Genomic DNA, 19,356 nt, shown 5'->3' with positions numbered 1-19,356 from the left:
TTCCCTCCTGCACAGGATACACAGTTACACACTGAGAGGCCATCGGAAGAATATGCTTTACGTAGTAATAGCAGATTCTGGTTCTCCTAATGAATAACGTCAACACAGGCAGGGGGTGAAGAGATGAAGTCAGGGCTGGAGGTTAGTCATGACGCTCCCAGATGGGGATCAGCTTTACTCCTGGGGCTCGGGGATAGTATTACTGACCTCCATCCCATAAGACTTTACATGCCTCCATCCTGGTGAGGTCATCGCAACCTGTTTTTTATGTGCTCTCTCCGCGGAAAGGCTCCATATGATAATGACAACACTGGGTACATATGTCAGAGGCACTGTTCTCCTGGTGTGTATTGTGCACCCTCAGTATAATTATCAATGGCCTTTGCAATGATAACAGGGAAGGGAAATATTTTGTCCCTCCCCTCCAGCAAAAAACTTTGTGAGGTTAGAGCTTCTCATATTCCCCGTTTCGCCCTCCTTTAAAAGCTCCCCCGTACTGTGGAACACATTTTAAACAAGCTGGTTGATGAGCACAATAGTCAGCTCAGGATGTTTTCCATGGAGAGCCAATTCTCCCCAGGTGGACACGGCGTATGTGCCACTGAGTGTAACCTGGCAGACGATGCGCCGTGGAAAAAGATTCAGAAGAACACCTTCACCCGCTGGTGCAATGAGCACCTGCGCTGTGTGGACAGAGCGATCCGTGACCTGCAGTTTGACCTGAACGACGGGCTGACCCTCATCGCCCTTCTGGAGGTGCTGAGCCACAAGAAGATGCCCAGGAAATACCACACACGGCCCACCTTCAGGCAGATGAGACTGGACAATGTGTCTGTGGCCCTGGAGTTTCTGGAGCAAGAGAAGATTAAGCTGGTGTCCATAGGTGAGTCAAAGAGGCCATACATCCAAACTTTCTGATCTTGCTCTAGAAAAATACCCAGAGTTCCAGTGTATGGTCCTAGGATTCAGGTGCTCTTGTAATATTGAGGGAATGACATGGAATCCATAGAGTGTTGAATTATTGTCCAGTTTGGTATTAATTTCAACAATTTCCTATTATGTTTTTCTCCTTTTTCTACTTACATGTCTGTGCTTATAATATCACTGCTATTCTCTCAGTATTTTACATAATATTGCCAGCCGATGCTTTTGCATTTGGGTCAGTTTGATGATGGATGGGTGATGTTGCCCCTCCAGATAGCAAGGCCATTGTGGATGGCAACATGAAGCTGATTCTGGGGTTGGTGTGGACTCTGATCCTACACTACTCCATCTCCTCCCACCTGCTGGAGGATGGAGAAGCCAAGAAACAGACGCCTGAGTTGCGGCTGCTGGGCTGGATTCAGGGTAAAGTGCCTGAACTGCCAATCACCAACTTCAACCAGGACTGGATGGATGGCAAGGCACTGGGAGCCTTGGTGGACGGACTGGCCCCAGGTGAGCTGATACTGGATCTACTTTATCACAGCCATAGCTAATGATGAGAGAGTCAAGAATAAACAGACCACCAAGATCTATGTTATCATTTAACTGCCTTTTTTCTAATAATGGACCTACTTTGAAATCAGGTTCAGTTTCTCCTGCTGTCTGCCTTAGTTCTCAGTTCCCTAAAGAGACACTCAGCACCAGCAGTATTGTACACAGAGTCTGGTTTAACAGTGATGGTCCTCTGGCTGCAGGCCTGTGTCCTGACTGGGAGAGCTGGGACGAGGTGCAGCGAGCGGACAACGCCAGAGAGGCCATGCAGCAGGCTGATGAGTGGCTAGGAGTGCCACAGGTTGGTTCCAGGACGGCTGAGTTTTGATAAGAGCTTACTTCTGTACCTTCTTAGAGGCAAATACAATGAACTAGAAGGGACTGTACATGACAATACTCTACACTACCAGGTAGCCTTCCCTGCTAAGGCATACGCAGTATTACTTTTGACCTCTTGGGTTTAAAACTGGGCCATGACTTCTACTGCTTGTTATTTTCTCTGTCTCTCTCATTCTGTCTACTCTGTTCTATCTAATTAAGCACAAATAGTTTAAAAGTAATCTTGAAAAATCCATACACTCAGAAAGGCAACACACTCAATGTATTATTGTACAAACTACGCATCAGTCAAACCCAGCTGTTTCCTTCTTTTACTCTTTTGTAAGATGTTATGACATATTTCTCAAAAAGGCCTCCTGGGAAAAGGACTTGGAGTTTACCTCATCATATCAGCATTTGCCCCAGTATCCATTTTCAATAACTAGTTTACTTTACTCTTAAAACCTTGCAGAGGGATGACATCATGTCACACAGGCAGTTAGATCATCCGAGTTATTGTGACTGCTGTGGTGACTTCAACTCCTGCTGGAAGATCATCGGTAGACACTCTAGGGTTAAGCAGTTAGCGGAACCGCTCCCTCTGACGACGCTGACCGCACTGATGGGAAGTTTGAGGAGGAGGCACTTTATTTCTCAACAGGATGAGACGTCCGTTGTTATTGTGTAACGTGTAAGACCTTCAAATTGCATCATTTCCTTAAGGTTATAGCTCCAGAGGAGATCATCGACCCCTGTGTGGATGAGCAGTCCATTATGACCTACCTGTCCATGTTCCCCAAAGCCCAACTGAAACCTGGAGCACCCCTCAAACCAAAATCAGGTGTGTGCCTGCAGGCCCAAAGCAAGCCAAGTTAGGGTAAAAATGATATGATTGATTCTGTATCTCATAATTTTAAATTGATGTTTTATGTCCTTAAATTAATTTAAAATCCATGTATCTGGTATGAGTGAAAGGATAAATTCTGATTCTTTCATTCTTTCTACTTGTCTGATGAATTTAAAAGCAAATTGCAAGTAATTGTAGTTAATCATATATCACTTGACCCTTGATGATAAATATAAAATTATTAAAGGTCTCTAAAATTCATACATTTTTATGCTATTACATATCACAGAATGACATCAGGATATGATGATATGGGAGTATGTTCAAAAATTCACATAAGGTATCATATACTGGGGCACTAAATATACCACAGCTGGTCCTGTTTGAATTACATCAGTGAACTAAATTATGCTATATTATACTTGTCTGTAGTTAAAATAGTTTAGTTGAAATGTACCCTAATGCTGACATAAAATTCTCCATATCTATCCACTTAATCCACCTCAATATTAAGTCTTCCAGCTCACTTGTTTCAGTGTCAAAAGCGAAGGCCTGCAGAGCCAGTGGGCGGGGGCTGCAGCCTGCGGGGGTGAGGGTCGGCCAGGTGGCGGGCTTCAAAGTAGATACGTCCAGAGCTGGACCCGGGCACCTGGAAGTGCATGTCAGGGGACCAGGTGAGTTTGTTTGTTTGGTTGCTTTTTTCTAATGCATATTGGAGGCAGATTGCATATTTTGCACGTATTCTAGTGCATATTTGTGTGTTTTCTCTACAGATGGCATGGATGTACCTGTTAAACATAAAGAGGACAGCGAAGACTTTTATTTTCAGTATGAACCCAACATAGTGGGTAACCACATAATCTCGATCACATGGGGAGGGGAGCACATCTTCAAGAGGTGAGCAGAGAGCCTGGTCATGTTCAAACAGTGGCCTTAGGGAATGGGACGATGTATCGAAATTCAATACATTGCAATACAAAAATGTGACAATATATATTGGGGGGCAGAAAAATGAATGGCAATATTAGCTACATTTTATCCTGCTGTAGTAATCACAATTTCACAAGCTCTCCATGGAAATTATATTATTTGCACTTTGTAATGACATTTTAAAATTATTGTTTACATTCTAGCAAGCCAATGCCATCACTAGAAGGATTAGTGGCCCAGAAATAAACATAATTCTGCACAGTCATACTTGGTTATTTGTTATTTGTTACATGGTATCATGGCTGTATCGAATCGTGAACCCCATATCACGTACCGAGTCGTATCATGAGATGAGGATATTGTCCCATCCCTAGGCTTTACATTTGGTAGATGTGGTGAATGTAACTTTATTAATTCTAATGTTTTTAGAATGGTGTCCATGAACACAGCCCCGCTCAGTTTTAGTTGTTTCCTTTTTGTGTTGACAGCCCATTTGAGGTCGGGGTCAGTCCAAAAGCAGGCCCTCAGATGATCCGGGCGTGGGGTCCAGGACTGGAGCATGGCGTTGTGGAAATGTCAGCTGACTTTGTAGTGGAATCTGTTGGCGCTACTGCAGGGATGCTGGGTAGGAGACACAGACTGTTGAATGGCGAGATCACTGTTAAAGTCAATTGGATAGGTACAAGGTATACAGTCCAGAAAACACTGGACTTAGAAGGAGACAGAAGGAGGGATAGAAGGATCGGCATTTTCATTTCTGTTCTGCAGGCTTTGCCATCGAGGGCCCCTCCCAGGCCCGGATCGAATGTGATGACCAGGACGATGGGTCATGTGACGTGAGGTTCTGGCCTACAAAACCTGGGGAATACGCTGTGCATGTGACGTGTGACGAGGAGGAGATTGAGGACAGTCCCTTCCTGTCCTATATAAACCCAAATAAGAAGGAATGCTACCCACACAAGGCGAGTCGGTGCCTCTCTGCAGAGTTGCTGTGTCCATTTATTCTGCTCTATTTTGCATCTAGGTCATCTGTAGTGGACCAGGCAGGGATGCAGCAGAGTGGCAGCTCTACACTGTGGTGGATTGTATTTACAGTGTAATCTTGGGCTTTATATACTCCTAATTCACATTCTGATGAAGATATCCCTGTTTAATGTGAATGTTTATAACAATTTAAACCCATTTCATAAATAACAACACAGTAAATAGCATGGACTTTTGTCGAAGAACTCTACTAGAAAGGAATTGAAATAGGTTTACTCCAGTGATCATGTACAGATCAACAAATATTTGATGATAAACAACTCTCTCCCAAAACTAAATCCGCAAAACCAAGATGATATCATGTACTTTCTAGTGCTGGTGCTACACTGACGATGTATGGGGAGCTGACTATGCAGACTTAAAGAATGTGTATTTGAGCTTGTGTATGTAAACAAATTTTAATCAGTAGTTGTTCAACAGTCCTGAACCCAATCACTCTTGCTGCTGTCACAGTGTACAGAGTTAGTCTCTTATTCATTGTCAGTGGAGCAGCTCCAGGAAGTGTCGCCTGATGGCATCAGAGACAAGGATCTAGACTCCCTTATCTCTGGCTTGAAGAGAAATTTGTTTACACAAATCTGCATTAAACTTCCCAACGACATAACATGAATGAATTTTAGGGCGTACCCTCAGTTCATTTTTTTTTATTATGTTTTAGGTGAAAGTCTTTGGAATGGGAGAGAGTCAGAATGGCTTCATTTTAAACAGACTGATGGAGTTCACAGTAGATGCCAGGTTTGCTGGAGATGGATCACTGGGCATCCAGGCTCAGGTAAAACTAACACACACACACACACACACACACTGAACTGGCAGAAGTATGTACAGAAGTAATGAGACAAATGAGACAAATATCAGGCATCTTCCATACATATACTATAATCCAGAATTTATGATAATACTTACAATATAATATACTTGTTGTTATGTTGTATTAAGTTTGTGAAGTGTTGTATATCATCCTACTATGTAACCCATAGAACATCGAGGGGAAGCCTGTCAGTGTGGATGTAAAGTGTAAACAGCCTGGCCTGTACACCTGTTTCTACACACCCACCTCTCTGGTCAAACACACCGTCTTTGTAACCTGGGGAGGGGTCGGTGTGCCTGGCAGCCCCTTCAGAGTGAGTCCTCGCCTCACACATTTATGGACACATTCTGCTTAGTGTTTTTAAAAGAGGGAGCATTTTGATTTTGACCTAGTAAAGATATGAAGCTCTTTAATAGTAGTAATAATCCACAGCATTTTGATATAAATATATGTCAGTTTTGCTACTTGCTATTGTAAACTGATATAACACAATAGTGACTGAACCTATAGCCAGTTCATGAACACTTTTACATTTGCTGTTCTAAACACCTGGTGTAGGGTGGATCTTTCCAGTAGCAGCAACAGCGGTTTGTTTGGAATAAATAGAAGAAGAAGTGGCTAGTTAGCATGAGCAGCAATAGCCAACATGGTTGAACTGGCAAAGAAAGGACCAGTAGCTACAGAAACTCAAAATCCAGTAATACAGTAAAATACAGTGCTGTCCACACTGTTTAATAGCCAAATGATCAAAGCAAAAACACCACAGTGATAGCCGTGTATCACGAAAGATGACGGCAAAATATTAATATAGAATAATATAGAAGATTTTGAGGGTTACCACTTTAAATACATGCCAACATAAACTATGCAGGTAGTTGTTTGTTTAAAATATCTATTTTTTGCTCTAGGTAGCCCCTGGAAGAATTAAATTTGAGCCTTCATGCAACACCTCAAACATCAAGACTCAAGGGTCAGATCACAATGGTGAGGTGGATTTTCACATGATATCCTCCATCGTCAGTCTACTCTTCATGCATAAATTGTCATTGTGATGGATAGATAATAGGAGAGAAGGAAAATATGTACGCTTTTGAATGCTGTGGGTATCTGTACTACTGTTTGAACAACACAATCCTACCCCACTACTATGTTGCATGTTGTAGAGAAGAGGACATCAGCCTGGATCTTGCCAAAAGCACAGACAAAATCCTGACGTTTTGCTGGAACATGAACATAGAAAGTGAATGAAGAGATTCTAAAGAGATTCTATTTTCCACTACTATGTTGCATGTTGTAGGAGAGGGTATCAGCCTGGATCTTGCCAAAAGCACTAATTCTCTGTTCAAGCTTGATTTGAATGTCACCAGTCCCGAAAATGTGCCAGCTGATGCCAACAAGGTATGGCAATAGCTACACACACGCACACACACACACACACACACATGCACACACATATACAGAATATCTATGTTCAGTTTTGATCAGTTCAGTTCTCTCTGCTCAGGTCACGGCTTACGGCCCGGGTCTAGAAGGTGGATTTGTTGGGACCCTCGCCGACTTCACCATCGACACAAACGACTCCGGCAGCGGTCAGCTCTCTGTGACAGTGGACGGTCCCAGCCCTGCCAAAATACAGTGCTCTGATAACCAGGACGGTAGCTGCACAGTGACGTACCTACCAGCGGCAAATGGAGAACACCTGATCAACATTGTCTTCCAGGGAGTACATATCCCAGGCTCCCCGTTCCACGCTGACATCCAGATGCCCTTCGATCCCGCCAAGGTGGTCATATCTGGGCCTGGGATGAAGAGGGGCAAAGTCGGGGAGCCTTGTGTTGTGAACATCGACTGTGGCTCGGCCGGGTTCGGTGAGCTGTCAGTAGAGGCAGTGTCTGAAACTGGACAAAAGGCCAAGACCGAGGTTCAGAAAAATAAAGATGGCACCTGCACAGTTGTCTATGTCCCTCTCACTGCTGGCGTCTACACACTCCGACTGAAGTACGGAGGAAAAGTGCTGGCTAACTTCCCCTCTGAGGTGATAGTTGATCCTGCTATTTATACCAGCCAGGTGAAACTCTGCGGGAGTGGAGCTGATGGAAGAGGTGAAGGTAAGGCAGTGTGTCTCATGGCCACATATACAGTAATGCTACAGTTCAGATGTTTAAGTTGTATTTGAGGAGTTTGGATCATCCATGGTATGCTTATTGCTTTGAATGGCATGTATGCAGGAGAACCAGAGAATGGTTTTGAAGGAGAACAGAGAGCAGCGTCAGTCTTTGCCAGTGGGACTGGACTCCTTCAGGGACTAACAGGGGAGAGAAACCATTTTACTATCACAACGAGGTAAGACAGAAGGCCTTCCATGTTTCACAGCAGCCTCATCAGCTGTAAGGGAAACAAAGCGAATGAGTTTCTAACTATTTTCCACAGAAGTGGTGGAGCGCGAGGTGTAGCTGTCACTGTGGAGGGACCATCAGATGCCAAAGTGTCCTGCACAAACCGTAATGATGGCTGTTACGATGTGCAGTACACCCCCAGTGTACCAGGACTCTATCAGATCAACATCACCTCTGGAGGGGAACCCATTGAAGGTAAGGCTTTAAAGATTCAGTTCTTCTTCATTATCCGACATAATTGGATTAAACATTCAATATGAGTCAATTCTGATTCCTCCTCTTAATCAAGGAAGCCCCTTCAAAGTGCCAGTGAAGGAAGTTTCTGATAAAAGCGACGTCAAAATCTCTGGTCCAGGACTGGAATCAGGAGTCTGCACCCAAATCCCTCAGGCCTTCACTATTGACTGCAGTAAGACTGGAAACGCCCCACAGTCTGTGGCTGTTATGACACCCAGTGGTAAGTCAAAGCACTCAACATTAAAATATTTTCAGAGGGGTTAATTGTTGTGGCTCAACTCATTGTGGTGATATATCTTTTTTTAAGGAAAAATAGAGCTTGTGGAAGTGAATGACATTGGGGATGGAACGTACTCTTTGGCTTACTGTCCTTCTATGGAGGGTGATCACTCTCTGGTGGTCAAATATACTGAAGAAGAGGCATTTTCCAGGTAACATGTCATTTATGTAAAATTAATTTTGGGCTCAACAAAGCAGGGAAGTATCATTGTGTGACAGATAGAATGATTTATTACCATTAATTTATTTCACCTGTCTCTTATCTTTCTCATACATCAAAGCCCTTTTGCCTTCCAAGTGCTGCCAAATAAAAGTACCAACAAGTCGAAAGCATCAGAACCAGGACTGGAATCAGGAGTCAGTGCCCAAATGCCGCAGACCTTCGCTAGAGGCTGTAAGACAAAAAAAAAAGAAAAGCTCCAGAGACGATGAGCTCATCATTCATCAAATTATACAATTTCACTCTTTCTCTTTTACTTTTTACTAAGAGATCATTTTCATATTTTGTTGATCTGATCAGGTGAAATAGACCCTGCTGATGTGACAGACAACACAGATGGGACTTTCTCAGCAGCCTGCTCTCCTGATGATGATGATGATGATGATGATGATGATGCCAACAAGCTGAAAGTGTCGGGTCCAGGACTTTGTGCCAAAGTTCCCCAGACTTTCATTATAGACTGTTCCAAGACAGGGAGAGTCCCAGAGTCTGTGGCTGTTAAGAAACCCAATGGTAGGTATTATCATGTACCTTTTAGATTTTAGGTCTGATTTTGTACTATTCCAATATTCAGAAGGAAACGGATTGTGCACATTGTGATGAAAACATGTTTTTAATGGTCAGGTAACATGGAGCTGGTTGAGGTGACAGACAATGGAAATGGGACATACTCAGTGGTTTACTGTCCCGCTGTGGAAGGTGCTCACTCTCTGCTGGTCAAATATGATGATGGAGAGGAGTTTTGTAGGTGAGAATAAGAGGGCTAATGATAAATTTCATAAGCAAAACACATACCATAAACCATTATTGCAATATATTTGTTGTAGATATTTATTTACTCACTTGTTTGTTTCTTTTTTCACTTATTGATTGATGGTTGCATTGATTCATGCAGGCCATTAAACTTCCAAGTTTGTCCCGTCAGTGATGCCAACAGGCTGAAAGTTTCTGGTCCAGGACTGGAGTCGGGACTTTGTGCCCCAGAGTCTGTGCCTGTTATAACACCAAATGGTAATATTATTAATTTGTCTGGATATTACACATATTACAGTTATTTCCACATTGGTGGTTTTATTTGCATTGCATCAGTAGTTTTGTTAACTGCCCTGTGACCTCATTCAGGTAACATGGAGCTGGTTGAGGTGACAAACAACAGAGTCGGGACAAACTCACCGACCTCTGTGGAAGGCGATCATTCTTTGGTGGTCAGATATGCTGATGGAGATGAATGTGTTAGGTAGATTTTCACTTAATTTTTTTTTAACAAATTAGAAATATTTCAGCAGCTTTATCTGTAGGTTATTTCATTCTATATTTTAGATGATTTATTTATTTTTACTTTGCTGTAAAGTGTTTATTGTGAATGGGTAATTGTTTGTGTATTATCATCATTATCATCATGTTATCTGTGTTACCAAGTGATTCCAGTAGAAAGGTGAAAGTTTCAGTACCTGGACTGGAATCAGTCTGCGCCCAAATCCCTCAGACCTTCACTATTGGCTGCAGCAAGACTGGAGACGCCCCACAGTCTGTGGCTGTAATGACACCCAGTGGCAAGTTTTAGAAGAAGCACCTTGAGCAAAACTTGATTATTTTCATGTCTGAAGTGAAATTTCCAGCTGTGTGTGAAGTTATCTGATTGAATCTGCCTCATCCTGTCTTATCAACAGGCACTATGGAGATTGTTAAAGTAACTGACAATGGAGATGGGACATATTCAGTGGTGTACTCTCCTTCTGCAGAGGGTACTCACTCTCTGAAAGTCAAATATGCTGATGAAGAAGAGTTTAGCAAGTATGACACAGCTTAATTTGTAGCTACATGTGTAATTTATTAATAAAGTTAAGGTTATTAAAATGGTGTTCTTTCACTGCCTTTCAGTCTCTCCAACTTCCAAGTCCTGCCCACCAATGATGCCAACAAGCTGAAAGTCTCTGGTCCAGGACTGGAGTCAGGACTTTGTGTTAAAGTTCCTCAATCTTTCACTATTGACTGCAGCAAGACTGGAGAAGCCCCAGAGTCTGTGGCTGTCATGACACCAAATGGTGAGATTAATGTTAAGAAATTAAAGCTGTTAAGTATGTTTTGTTTGTGGGTTTTTTTTTTAATGATGGTTTCCACATTATTTCTTTGCTCCAAACAGGTGACATGGAGCTGGTTGGGGTGACAGACAATGGAGACGGGACATACTCAGTGGTTTACTCTCCCTCTGTGGAAGGTGCTCACCATCTGGTGGTCAAATATGCTGATGAAGAGGAGTTTCAGAGGTAGAATCTATTCACATTTTTAAAAACTATTTGAGGATTGTTAGAGTTCCTCAGATACATTTTTGATTGGGGAATTTTTTTTTTTACATTAAAGTGGCCTCTAATGTTTGTTTCAGCCCTTACCAGTTCCAGGTGTTGCCAAGTGATTCCAGTAAAAAGATGAAAGTACCAGTGCCGGGACTGGAATCAGGAGTCTGCATGGAAATCCCTCACACCTTCATCACTGACTGTGGAAAGGATGGAAACGCCCCAGAGTCTGTTGCTATCATGACACCCAGTGGTAGGCTATTTAATTTTTTAAATCTTTTAGCGTCTCAGTATATTTCACAGAAATAAGAGACATCTGTGTAGTATTAATACATACAATGTTTTTGTCCTTCAATGTCAACAGGTAATATCAGTATTGTTGATATAGCTGACAATAGAGCTGGAACATACTCAGCACTCTACTCTCCTTCTATGGAGGGTGCTCACTGTTTGGCAGTGAAATGCGCTGATGAAGATGACTTTACCAGGTAGGCTCAGACCAAAAAAAATAACGCTGCTTAATGTTCTTAAAACATTTGGGAATTTTTGAGAATAGTTGAAATGTGGTCTAACAATTTGAGGAGTGGTGACACATTCAACAGAAAACATGACAGAATGGATAGAATATGACTCTCAATTTAAAAATGCAACAAAAATATATTCTCTCTATGATGGAGGGATTTCAGTTTTATAATCTTCATCAAAAGTTGCGTGAAAATTTTGCATTTTTGAACTATGAGTACCATAGCTCTTCCAGTCTATAAAATGTAAATTTGGGAAACAGTTATTATCATCATAATCAATGCAAAATGTTGCATTTCAGTTTCTCCAAATTCCAAGAGCTGCAGGCCAATGAGGTCAAAACGCTTAAAGTTTCTGGTCCAGGACTGGAGTCAGGACTTTGTGCCAAAGCTCCTCAGACCTTCACTATTGACTGCAGTGAAACTGGAGAGACTCCAGAGTATGTGGCTGTTATGACACCAAGCGGTAAGAGACATATAACATCAGTATGTATTCATATTTTAATGAGAGTGTCCTCATAGTTTGTTTGACTCATCCAGGCCACATGGAGCTTGTTGAGGTGACAGACAATGGAGACGGGACATACTCTGCGGTTTACTCTCCCTCTGTGGAAGGTGCACACCATCTGGTGGTCAAATATGCTGAAGAAAATGAGTTTTGCAGGTAAATATTTAATTAATAATTTATATATCAGTTAATGTATTTTTCCTATACAGATTTTGGAGTTTGGGGATTTGGATATTTTAATGTAATTCTTGACAAAAGAGTCTAATCTCATGTTTGTTTCAGCCCTTACCCGTTTCAAGTGTTACCAAGTGATTCCAGTAAAAAGATGAAAGTTTCAGTACCAGGACTGGATTCAGGAGTCTGCGCCCGAATCCCTCAGACCTTCACTATTGGCCGTAGCAAGACTGGAGACGCCCCGCAGTCTGCAGCTGTTATGATACCTAGTGGTACGCATGCTTAAAATCAGTTTTTATTCTTTTGTGATGTGAAATATTTGTGAGCTGTCAGTATTTTCTGTATAACAGGTAAAATGGAGCTTGTGGATGTAACAGACAATGGGGATGGCACATATTCAGTGGCCTTCTGTCCATCCATGGAGGGAGCTTACTCTATTATGGTGACATACAGTGATGAAGAAGACTTTTGCAAGTAAGATTTTTTTTTTTCATATGTAATGCACATTGAACTAGAAGGTAAATGCACAGTCAGTAAATTAACCCTAAGCTAAGGGAGTTATAATGGTGTTTTACACCGCCTTTCAGTCTCTCCAGCTTCCACGTCCTGCCCATCAATGATGCCAGCAAGCTAGAAGTCTCTGGTCCAGGACTGGAGTCAGGACTTTGTGTTAAGGCTCCTCAGATCTTCACTATTGACTGCAGCAAGACTGGAGACGCCACAGAGTTTGTGGCTGTCATGACACCAAATGGTAAAAATAGTATTTGAATGGGTCATGTGAACTGCTTTGAAGGACTCTGAAGTCGTTTTATTGTCCATTTCTGTCATTATTTGTTTTCTTCACCCAGGTACGATGGAGCTTGTCGAAGTGACAGATAACGGACATGGGACTTTCTCAGTGGCCTACTCACCTCAAATGGAAGGCGCTCACCTTCTGGTGGTTAAATATGCTGGCAGAGATGAGTTTTGCAGGTGAGTGACATGTTAGATTAAGTTGAATCCCAATAAAATCCAACTTAATTATAGCCTTATGATTTGAAGTAACAGGTTATTTTCATACAGTCCCTACGACTTTCATGTTCTGCCCACCAATGACGCCAATAAGAAAGAAATGGAGTCAAGACTTGGTGTCAAAGTCTCAAACGGTAATATGTTTTTTATATATGGCTTGATCTATTCATAAACTGTAGTTATGACTTGTAAATGTTTATTATTTGTATTGTTGAACCAGGTAAGATGGAGCTTGTTGAGGTAACGGACATTGGAGATGAGAAATACTCTCTCTCCATCGAAGGTTCCCCCTCTCTGTTCAAATATACTGATGAAGAGGAGTTTTGCAGGTAAATTTCTTTATCTTAATTTAAAAAAAAAAATAGAATTGCTGGATTGTCCAATTGAATGTACATATCTGCACTTAAACTGGACTTTGAACTGTTAACTGGTATTATTTTCTTCAGCCCTCACTGCTTTCAAACATTGCCACGTGATTCCAGTAGAAAGTTGAAAGTTTCAGTACCAGGACTGGAATCAGGAGTCTGCGCCCAAATCCCCCAGACCTTTACTATTGGCTGCATCAAGACTGGAGATGCCCCACAGGCTGTGGCTGTTATGACACCCACAGGTACGTGATTGATTAAAAATGATTAAAACCACAAAGTTAGAGGATTTCCTGATCATGTCTTTTGATATCACTTGGAATCATACCTTTATTATTAACATTAACATAGAATATATATGCATTAATGACATATAATACTATATTCAGGTGAAATGGAGCTTTTGAAAGTGACAGATATTGGGAATGGGGACTATTCTGTGGCCTATGCCCCTTCTATGGATGGTGCTCATTTGATCATGGTTAAATATACTGAAGAAGATGACTTCAGCAGGTATCTATTCAAATTATACATGATAATTTATAGAAATATGCTTTTTATAATATAGAATTATAGTCTATAGTATAATATATAAACAATACAAATGATTTGTTTTGATTGCAAAAATTCCAGTTGCATCAAACGATGTTGAGTTATTTACTTTATCTCAGTTTATCCAACTTCCAAGTGCTGCCCACCAATGATGATAAAAAGCTGAAAGTCTCAGGTCCGGGACTGGAGTCAGGACTTTGTGCCAAGTGTCCTCAGACCTTCACTATTGACTGCAGCAAGACAGGAGAGGTCCCAGAGTCTGTGGCTGTGATGACTCCAAGTGGTGAGAATATGGTTACACAACATTTTAAATTCCCTTTTTTAATTTATCCATTCAGTAGGGTTACTATATCTGTGTTGTTTCTATCCAAGCAACTCAGATTGATGTTCATAATTTACTCATTCTTTAAATGATTCAGGTAATATGGAGCTGGTTGAGGTGACATACAATGGAGACGGGACATACTCAGTGAGCTACTCTCCCTCTGTGGAAGGTGCTCACTCTCTGCTGGTCAAATATGCTGATGAAGAGGAGTTTTGCAGGTACACCTTTAGCTGAAAGTGGTCATGTTGGTATAGGCTATTACAGTTTCATTTGGTCTCCACTAATATACTGCATATTGGATTTTTTTCCCCCCTACAGCCCTTACAACTTTCATGTTCTACCCAGCAGTGATACAAGTAAGCTAAGAGGTTCTGGTTCAGATCTGGAGTCCAAACCTTGTGCTAAAGTCCCTCAGACCTTCACTATAGACTGTAGCAAGACAGGAGAGGCTCCAGAGTCTGTGGCTATGGTGATGCCAAATGGTAATGGATTACAAATTGCAATTGAATTGTTATTCAAATTGCAACCTAAAACTTACTGGTGTATATTTTAACTCAAGGTTTTTGCTATTGAAACTGTTTAGGAAAGGTTGAACTCATAGAGGTGAGAGACTGTGGAGATGGGAAATACACAGTGGCATGGTCACCTTCTATGGATGGATCTCATTCTCTTGTGGTCAAATATGCAGATGAAGATGAGTATCGCTGGTGAGAATATGTTTTTTTTGTTTTTTTAGATAAGATATATTCAAACGTGACATTTTAGAGCCTTCATCACACATATCCTGTTTACTCTTCTTGTTTTGCAGTCCCGTCCGATTGCGTGTGCTGTCCAGCCATGACGCCCATAAAGTTCGGGTCAGCGGTCCTGGGCTGCTGCCCGGTCTCCCTGCCAGCTTGTCTGCACACTTTACTGTGGATACTGCTGAGGCAGGGGAGGGTCAGCTGTCAGTGGAGATTGTTGTGAGTTATTTTGTTATTTGTACGTTCCAACATTCACATTTCTCGATTCCACTTGGATCGTCTGTGTTTTTTTCCATCCTGTGTTCCGTTAACATTGGTTTCACCTCAGCATCCGGATGGAAGATCAAAAAGACCCAGAATCCATGATAATTGCGATGGCACCTATGATGTGTCCTATGTTCCTGACAAAGTGGGAGACTATAAGATTACTATTGAATACAGCGGAGATGAGATTCCTACATCACCCTACCACGTCTGGGCTATTGCAACAGGAGATGCCAACAAGTGCATTATTACAGGTGTGAGGTGTTATTGTCAAGCACTCAAGACTTTTAAAGCATTCAAACTATTAAACCAAACAAAGAAACCAACTTTATTCATTTGACTTTCCCAAGGTCCTGAGTTAGGCTCCATTGTTGGTGTAGGGGAGGAGATTGTGTTTGTGGTGAACACCCAGTCTGCGGGCATGGGGAAGATCTCCTGTTTTGTTCTGACCCCGGACGGGACTGAGGTGGAGGCGGATGTCACTGAGAGGGAGGATGGGACCTTTGAGATCTGCTATACAACCGCTCAGCCAGGGAGCTACATCATATCAGCGAGCTTCGGAGGGGAGAGTCTGTTCACTTGGCCCTTTGAGGTCATGGGGAGAGACGTATGTTGGTTGTCCCTGGAGAAGTTTCCAATATTAAAAACATAAATATACAAGACCATTAATTGTTAGACTTCATGCTTGATATTTTTTGTCAGGTTGTTTTTGTTTGACACTGTATCTTTGGCTTTTTATGTGGATGAAGGCACAAGATGACAGTTTTGAAATGAACCCTGATGGTCGGGTGTCGAAGTCGAGGCATGAAGCTTCATCCGGAGATGGTTTCCAGCCTGTGGTATGAACACAGTTTCACAGAATAAAGACTGTGCATTATAACTATAGTATTTCACTGTGGATGTGTTCTCAAGGGAGATTTTTTTTTACCATCCTCTGTTACGTACCTCTAATCTACCTAATCTCTCTCATTGTGTAGATGAAGCATGGCTCTTACATTCCCCTAAGAAGTGTGGACCAACAAAACGGCCTGACAATATTTAACATCGTTATGGCTTTGGGCTTGGATGATGGAGAAATAACAGGTGTGAAACTGAACTAAACTAAGCGTTTTAAACCTTTTGTTGTTGTTTATTGGTCTGTACATCTTGGATTGGTTTTGGGGTCTCAAACTGCATTTTTTAGGAGAAGTCCACATGCCGTCTGGCAGTAGGGCGCAAGCTGAAGTGACTGATAACAGAGACGGAACGGCCACTTTAATGTATGAACCCACAGAGGAAGGCTTGCATCAAATACACATCAAAGTCAATGGTGCCACTGTGTCAGGTAAAACTGCAAAAAATAGTTTCTTGTAGTTTAACCAAAAAAAACTTCACTTGGACTACACAGTAACATAGTAGATATTCAGGACATGTTTGTATGTTTTGAGAGTACAATGTTCTATTATTTAATTTTACGGTTTCAGAAAGCCCTCTCCAGTTTTATGTGAATGACACTAGCAAGAGGGAGCTGATGGCACATGGGCCAGGTCTTGTCTATGGCACTTCCAATGACATTGCAGCCTTCACAATCTTCAACAAAGACTTATTACAGGGTAAAGCATCTCACAGAAGACTCCATAAGCTACACTGAGGCTGAGAAAAATGCAGATTACAAAAAATATAAGCCAAAATAACACATTATACGTCTGCATCGTTAATCAGGTGACTTGGACATTGCTCTTGAGGGTCCATCTAAAGCCGAAATCCGCTGCTTGAACAACAGAGATGGTACCTGCACTGTCACTTATTTCCCCACTGTGCCTGGAGACTACAATATCTTTGTCCGCTACAATGATGAGGATATCACAGGCAGTCCCTTCACTGCAAAGATAGCTGGTATGTACATCACGCATTGGTTCATCATCATGCACGGGATTACCACTGGCTCTAAGCATAATGTTGTTTGGTAGGTTGTTTATTGGCACAAACTATTCCTCTGCTAAAAGTTGACTTCACCTTTATGACCTTAGGACCAAGTACTGAGGCTCAACTTAACCCGACCCAGCTGAGGTCCCAGGTGAGGTTTGGCAAAGGAGCAGACTTCACCTTGGATATCACAGAGGAAGACGTCAGCCTGCTCAGCGTTAGCATCACGTCTCCCTCAGGACGGGATGTGTCCTTCCTGCTAAAGAGGCAGCCGGACAGACACTTAGGTGACAATACAAAGCCTAAATCTATCACTGGATCTTCATATTAGAAGATCACATTTAACTGTCTCTTTCCTCCTGCTGTGTAGGTATTTCTTTCATTCCTAAAGAGGTGGGGGAACATCTTGTGAGTGTCTTGAAGAACGGCGAGCATGTGGCCAATAGTCCCATTCCTCTCACCATCAATCTGTTAGAGATTGGAGATGCCAGTCGGGTCAAAGTGTTTGGTCCGGGTCTGGCAAAAGGATACACCTGTGAGATGTCAGATTTTGTGGTGGACACACGAGAGGCAGGCAAGTTTCTCTGTTTTTTCGGTGCTACAATCAATACTGTGCTGCTTTGAGTTATGCTGCCTGAAAAAGAAGAATTGACAAGTGACTTTGTACTTCTTGAGCAGGTTATGGCGGTCTGAGTTTGGCTATTGAGGGGCCCAGTAATGTGGAGATCCAGACAGAGGAGTTGGAGGACGGAACCTGTGGTGTGTCTTTCTGCCCAACAGAGGCGGGAACATACACAGTTTCTGTCAAATTTACAGATGAACATGTGCCAGGTACGGTGTGCAGAAATCCTCTATAGGGTTAGATACATCATTCAGGTTAAAGGATCGATTTTTAAAACCGTATACACTAAAGGTATTGTACAAGGTGTTGGATACATGTGTCCACTGAATGACATGTCAGATAAAACCCAGTCTGAGATAATTCAAATATTTCTTTATGAGTAGTCTGACTTATTTTCAAAAGAGAAGAAAAGAATTGTTGATTAATTTGAACATTGAGGAAGGAAAGATGTCCAAAAAGGTTCCTCTTTACTCAGTGAAACCCACATTCTCAATTCCTCAAAGTTTTTAGAAACTCTATGCTTCAGCTGTGCCTTTGATCCCATCAGGGAGCCCTTTCACAGTGCTGGTGACAGAAAGTGGCCATGTGACAGAGAGCAGAACTCATTGCCAAGGAGCTGCTGTTGTTGCCAACGTGGGGAAAACATGTGGGATCAACCTCAAAAAAACAGGTACAACAGCTCTCTAACTCAGCCTCCACCACATCTGATCAAACATCTATGGCATCAGACATCTTCAAGACTTTACTGTATGGATTTATGCACATGTTGTTGAACTTATGCTGCAAAATACGACTACATTGATAGAGCTTTTTTGTGATTTTGTTTTTTCATGATGGTATATTTATTTTGGCCTTAGCCAGGAGAATATGCACTGCAAATTGTTTATCTTCAGAAACTACAGTTCACTATCTTCCATGACCACAGATCATCAGATGAGTGGACTAAACATGTCAGCAGAAGATGTCAGCAGAGTTTCTCCTCCATGGCCCTCCTTCCTGTCTGATGCCTCCAAGGTTGCCAGCAGCGGCCAAGGCCTGAAAACGGCCTTCATCGGGAAGATAAATGTCTTCAGTGTGGACTGCAGCAAAGCTGGTGAGCTCGTTTTATAGGACACAATGTTACAAAAATATATTTGGTGTTATTAGACTTCTGAAAAGGAAGCAACTTGCAATTTTGCCACTGTAATTTTCCTTGTTACATGAACCCATACAGCTCTAATTTTGTAACTGATGTGTAAATGTTATTTCTCTCTCCAGGCACAAACCTCCTGCTGGTGGGTATGCATGGCCCTACTGTCCCTTGTGAGCAGGTGTCAATCAAACACCTTGGCAACAACCACTATGATATCAGCTATGTGGTCAAGGAGAAGGGCAGCTATATCCTGGCAGTGAAGTGGGGAGAAGAGCATATTCCTGGATCTCCTTTCCATGTCTTTGTTCCATAAAGGCTGCGACACTGACTATTATCGGTGTAGAAATCCTTTGCTACACCTCTGTAAAATTATTTGGTTGTA

General features: G+C 42.0%; 1 protein-coding gene across 1 annotated transcript; it reads left to right on the top strand.

Annotated features, from left to right (window-relative positions):
* Positions 1–549: 549 nt before the first annotated feature.
* flnb (filamin B, beta (actin binding protein 278)) lies at positions 550–19,287 on the top strand. The gene is made up of 50 exons (XM_071518422.1): positions 550–883; positions 1,198–1,437; positions 1,680–1,777; positions 2,518–2,635; positions 3,178–3,315; positions 3,415–3,538; positions 4,060–4,196; positions 4,340–4,533; positions 5,274–5,387; positions 5,596–5,739; positions 6,335–6,410; positions 6,724–6,824; positions 6,931–7,534; positions 7,880–8,017; positions 8,112–8,279; positions 8,367–8,490; positions 8,620–8,732; positions 8,859–9,071; positions 9,183–9,306; positions 9,978–10,111; positions 10,229–10,352; positions 10,440–10,603; positions 10,702–10,825; positions 10,942–11,105; positions 11,914–12,037; positions 12,164–12,327; positions 12,406–12,529; positions 12,643–12,806; positions 12,904–13,027; positions 13,118–13,200; positions 13,287–13,395; positions 13,513–13,676; positions 13,821–13,944; positions 14,103–14,266; positions 14,403–14,526; positions 14,627–14,790; positions 14,892–15,015; positions 15,117–15,270; positions 15,380–15,569; positions 15,696–15,922; positions 16,293–16,398; positions 16,499–16,639; positions 16,779–16,907; positions 17,017–17,192; positions 17,351–17,507; positions 17,591–17,794; positions 17,899–18,051; positions 18,390–18,512; positions 18,768–18,935; positions 19,100–19,287. Exons 1-50 carry the CDS (start codon positions 550–552, stop codon positions 19,285–19,287), a joined length of 7,884 nt encoding a protein of 2,627 aa, XP_071374523.1.
* Positions 19,288–19,356: the final 69 nt, after the last annotated feature.

This window comes from Centroberyx affinis, unplaced genomic scaffold (assembly GCF_046629955.1).
Source record: "Centroberyx affinis isolate AG114_WGS23_722 - 3 ecotype Tasmania unplaced genomic scaffold, CSIRO-AGI_Caff_v1 ptg000582l_1, whole genome shotgun sequence".
Taxonomy (NCBI): domain Eukaryota; kingdom Metazoa; phylum Chordata; class Actinopteri; order Beryciformes; family Berycidae; genus Centroberyx; species Centroberyx affinis.
Note: the sequence above shows the minus strand (reverse complement) of the source record. Positions and strands in the feature narration are given on the sequence as shown.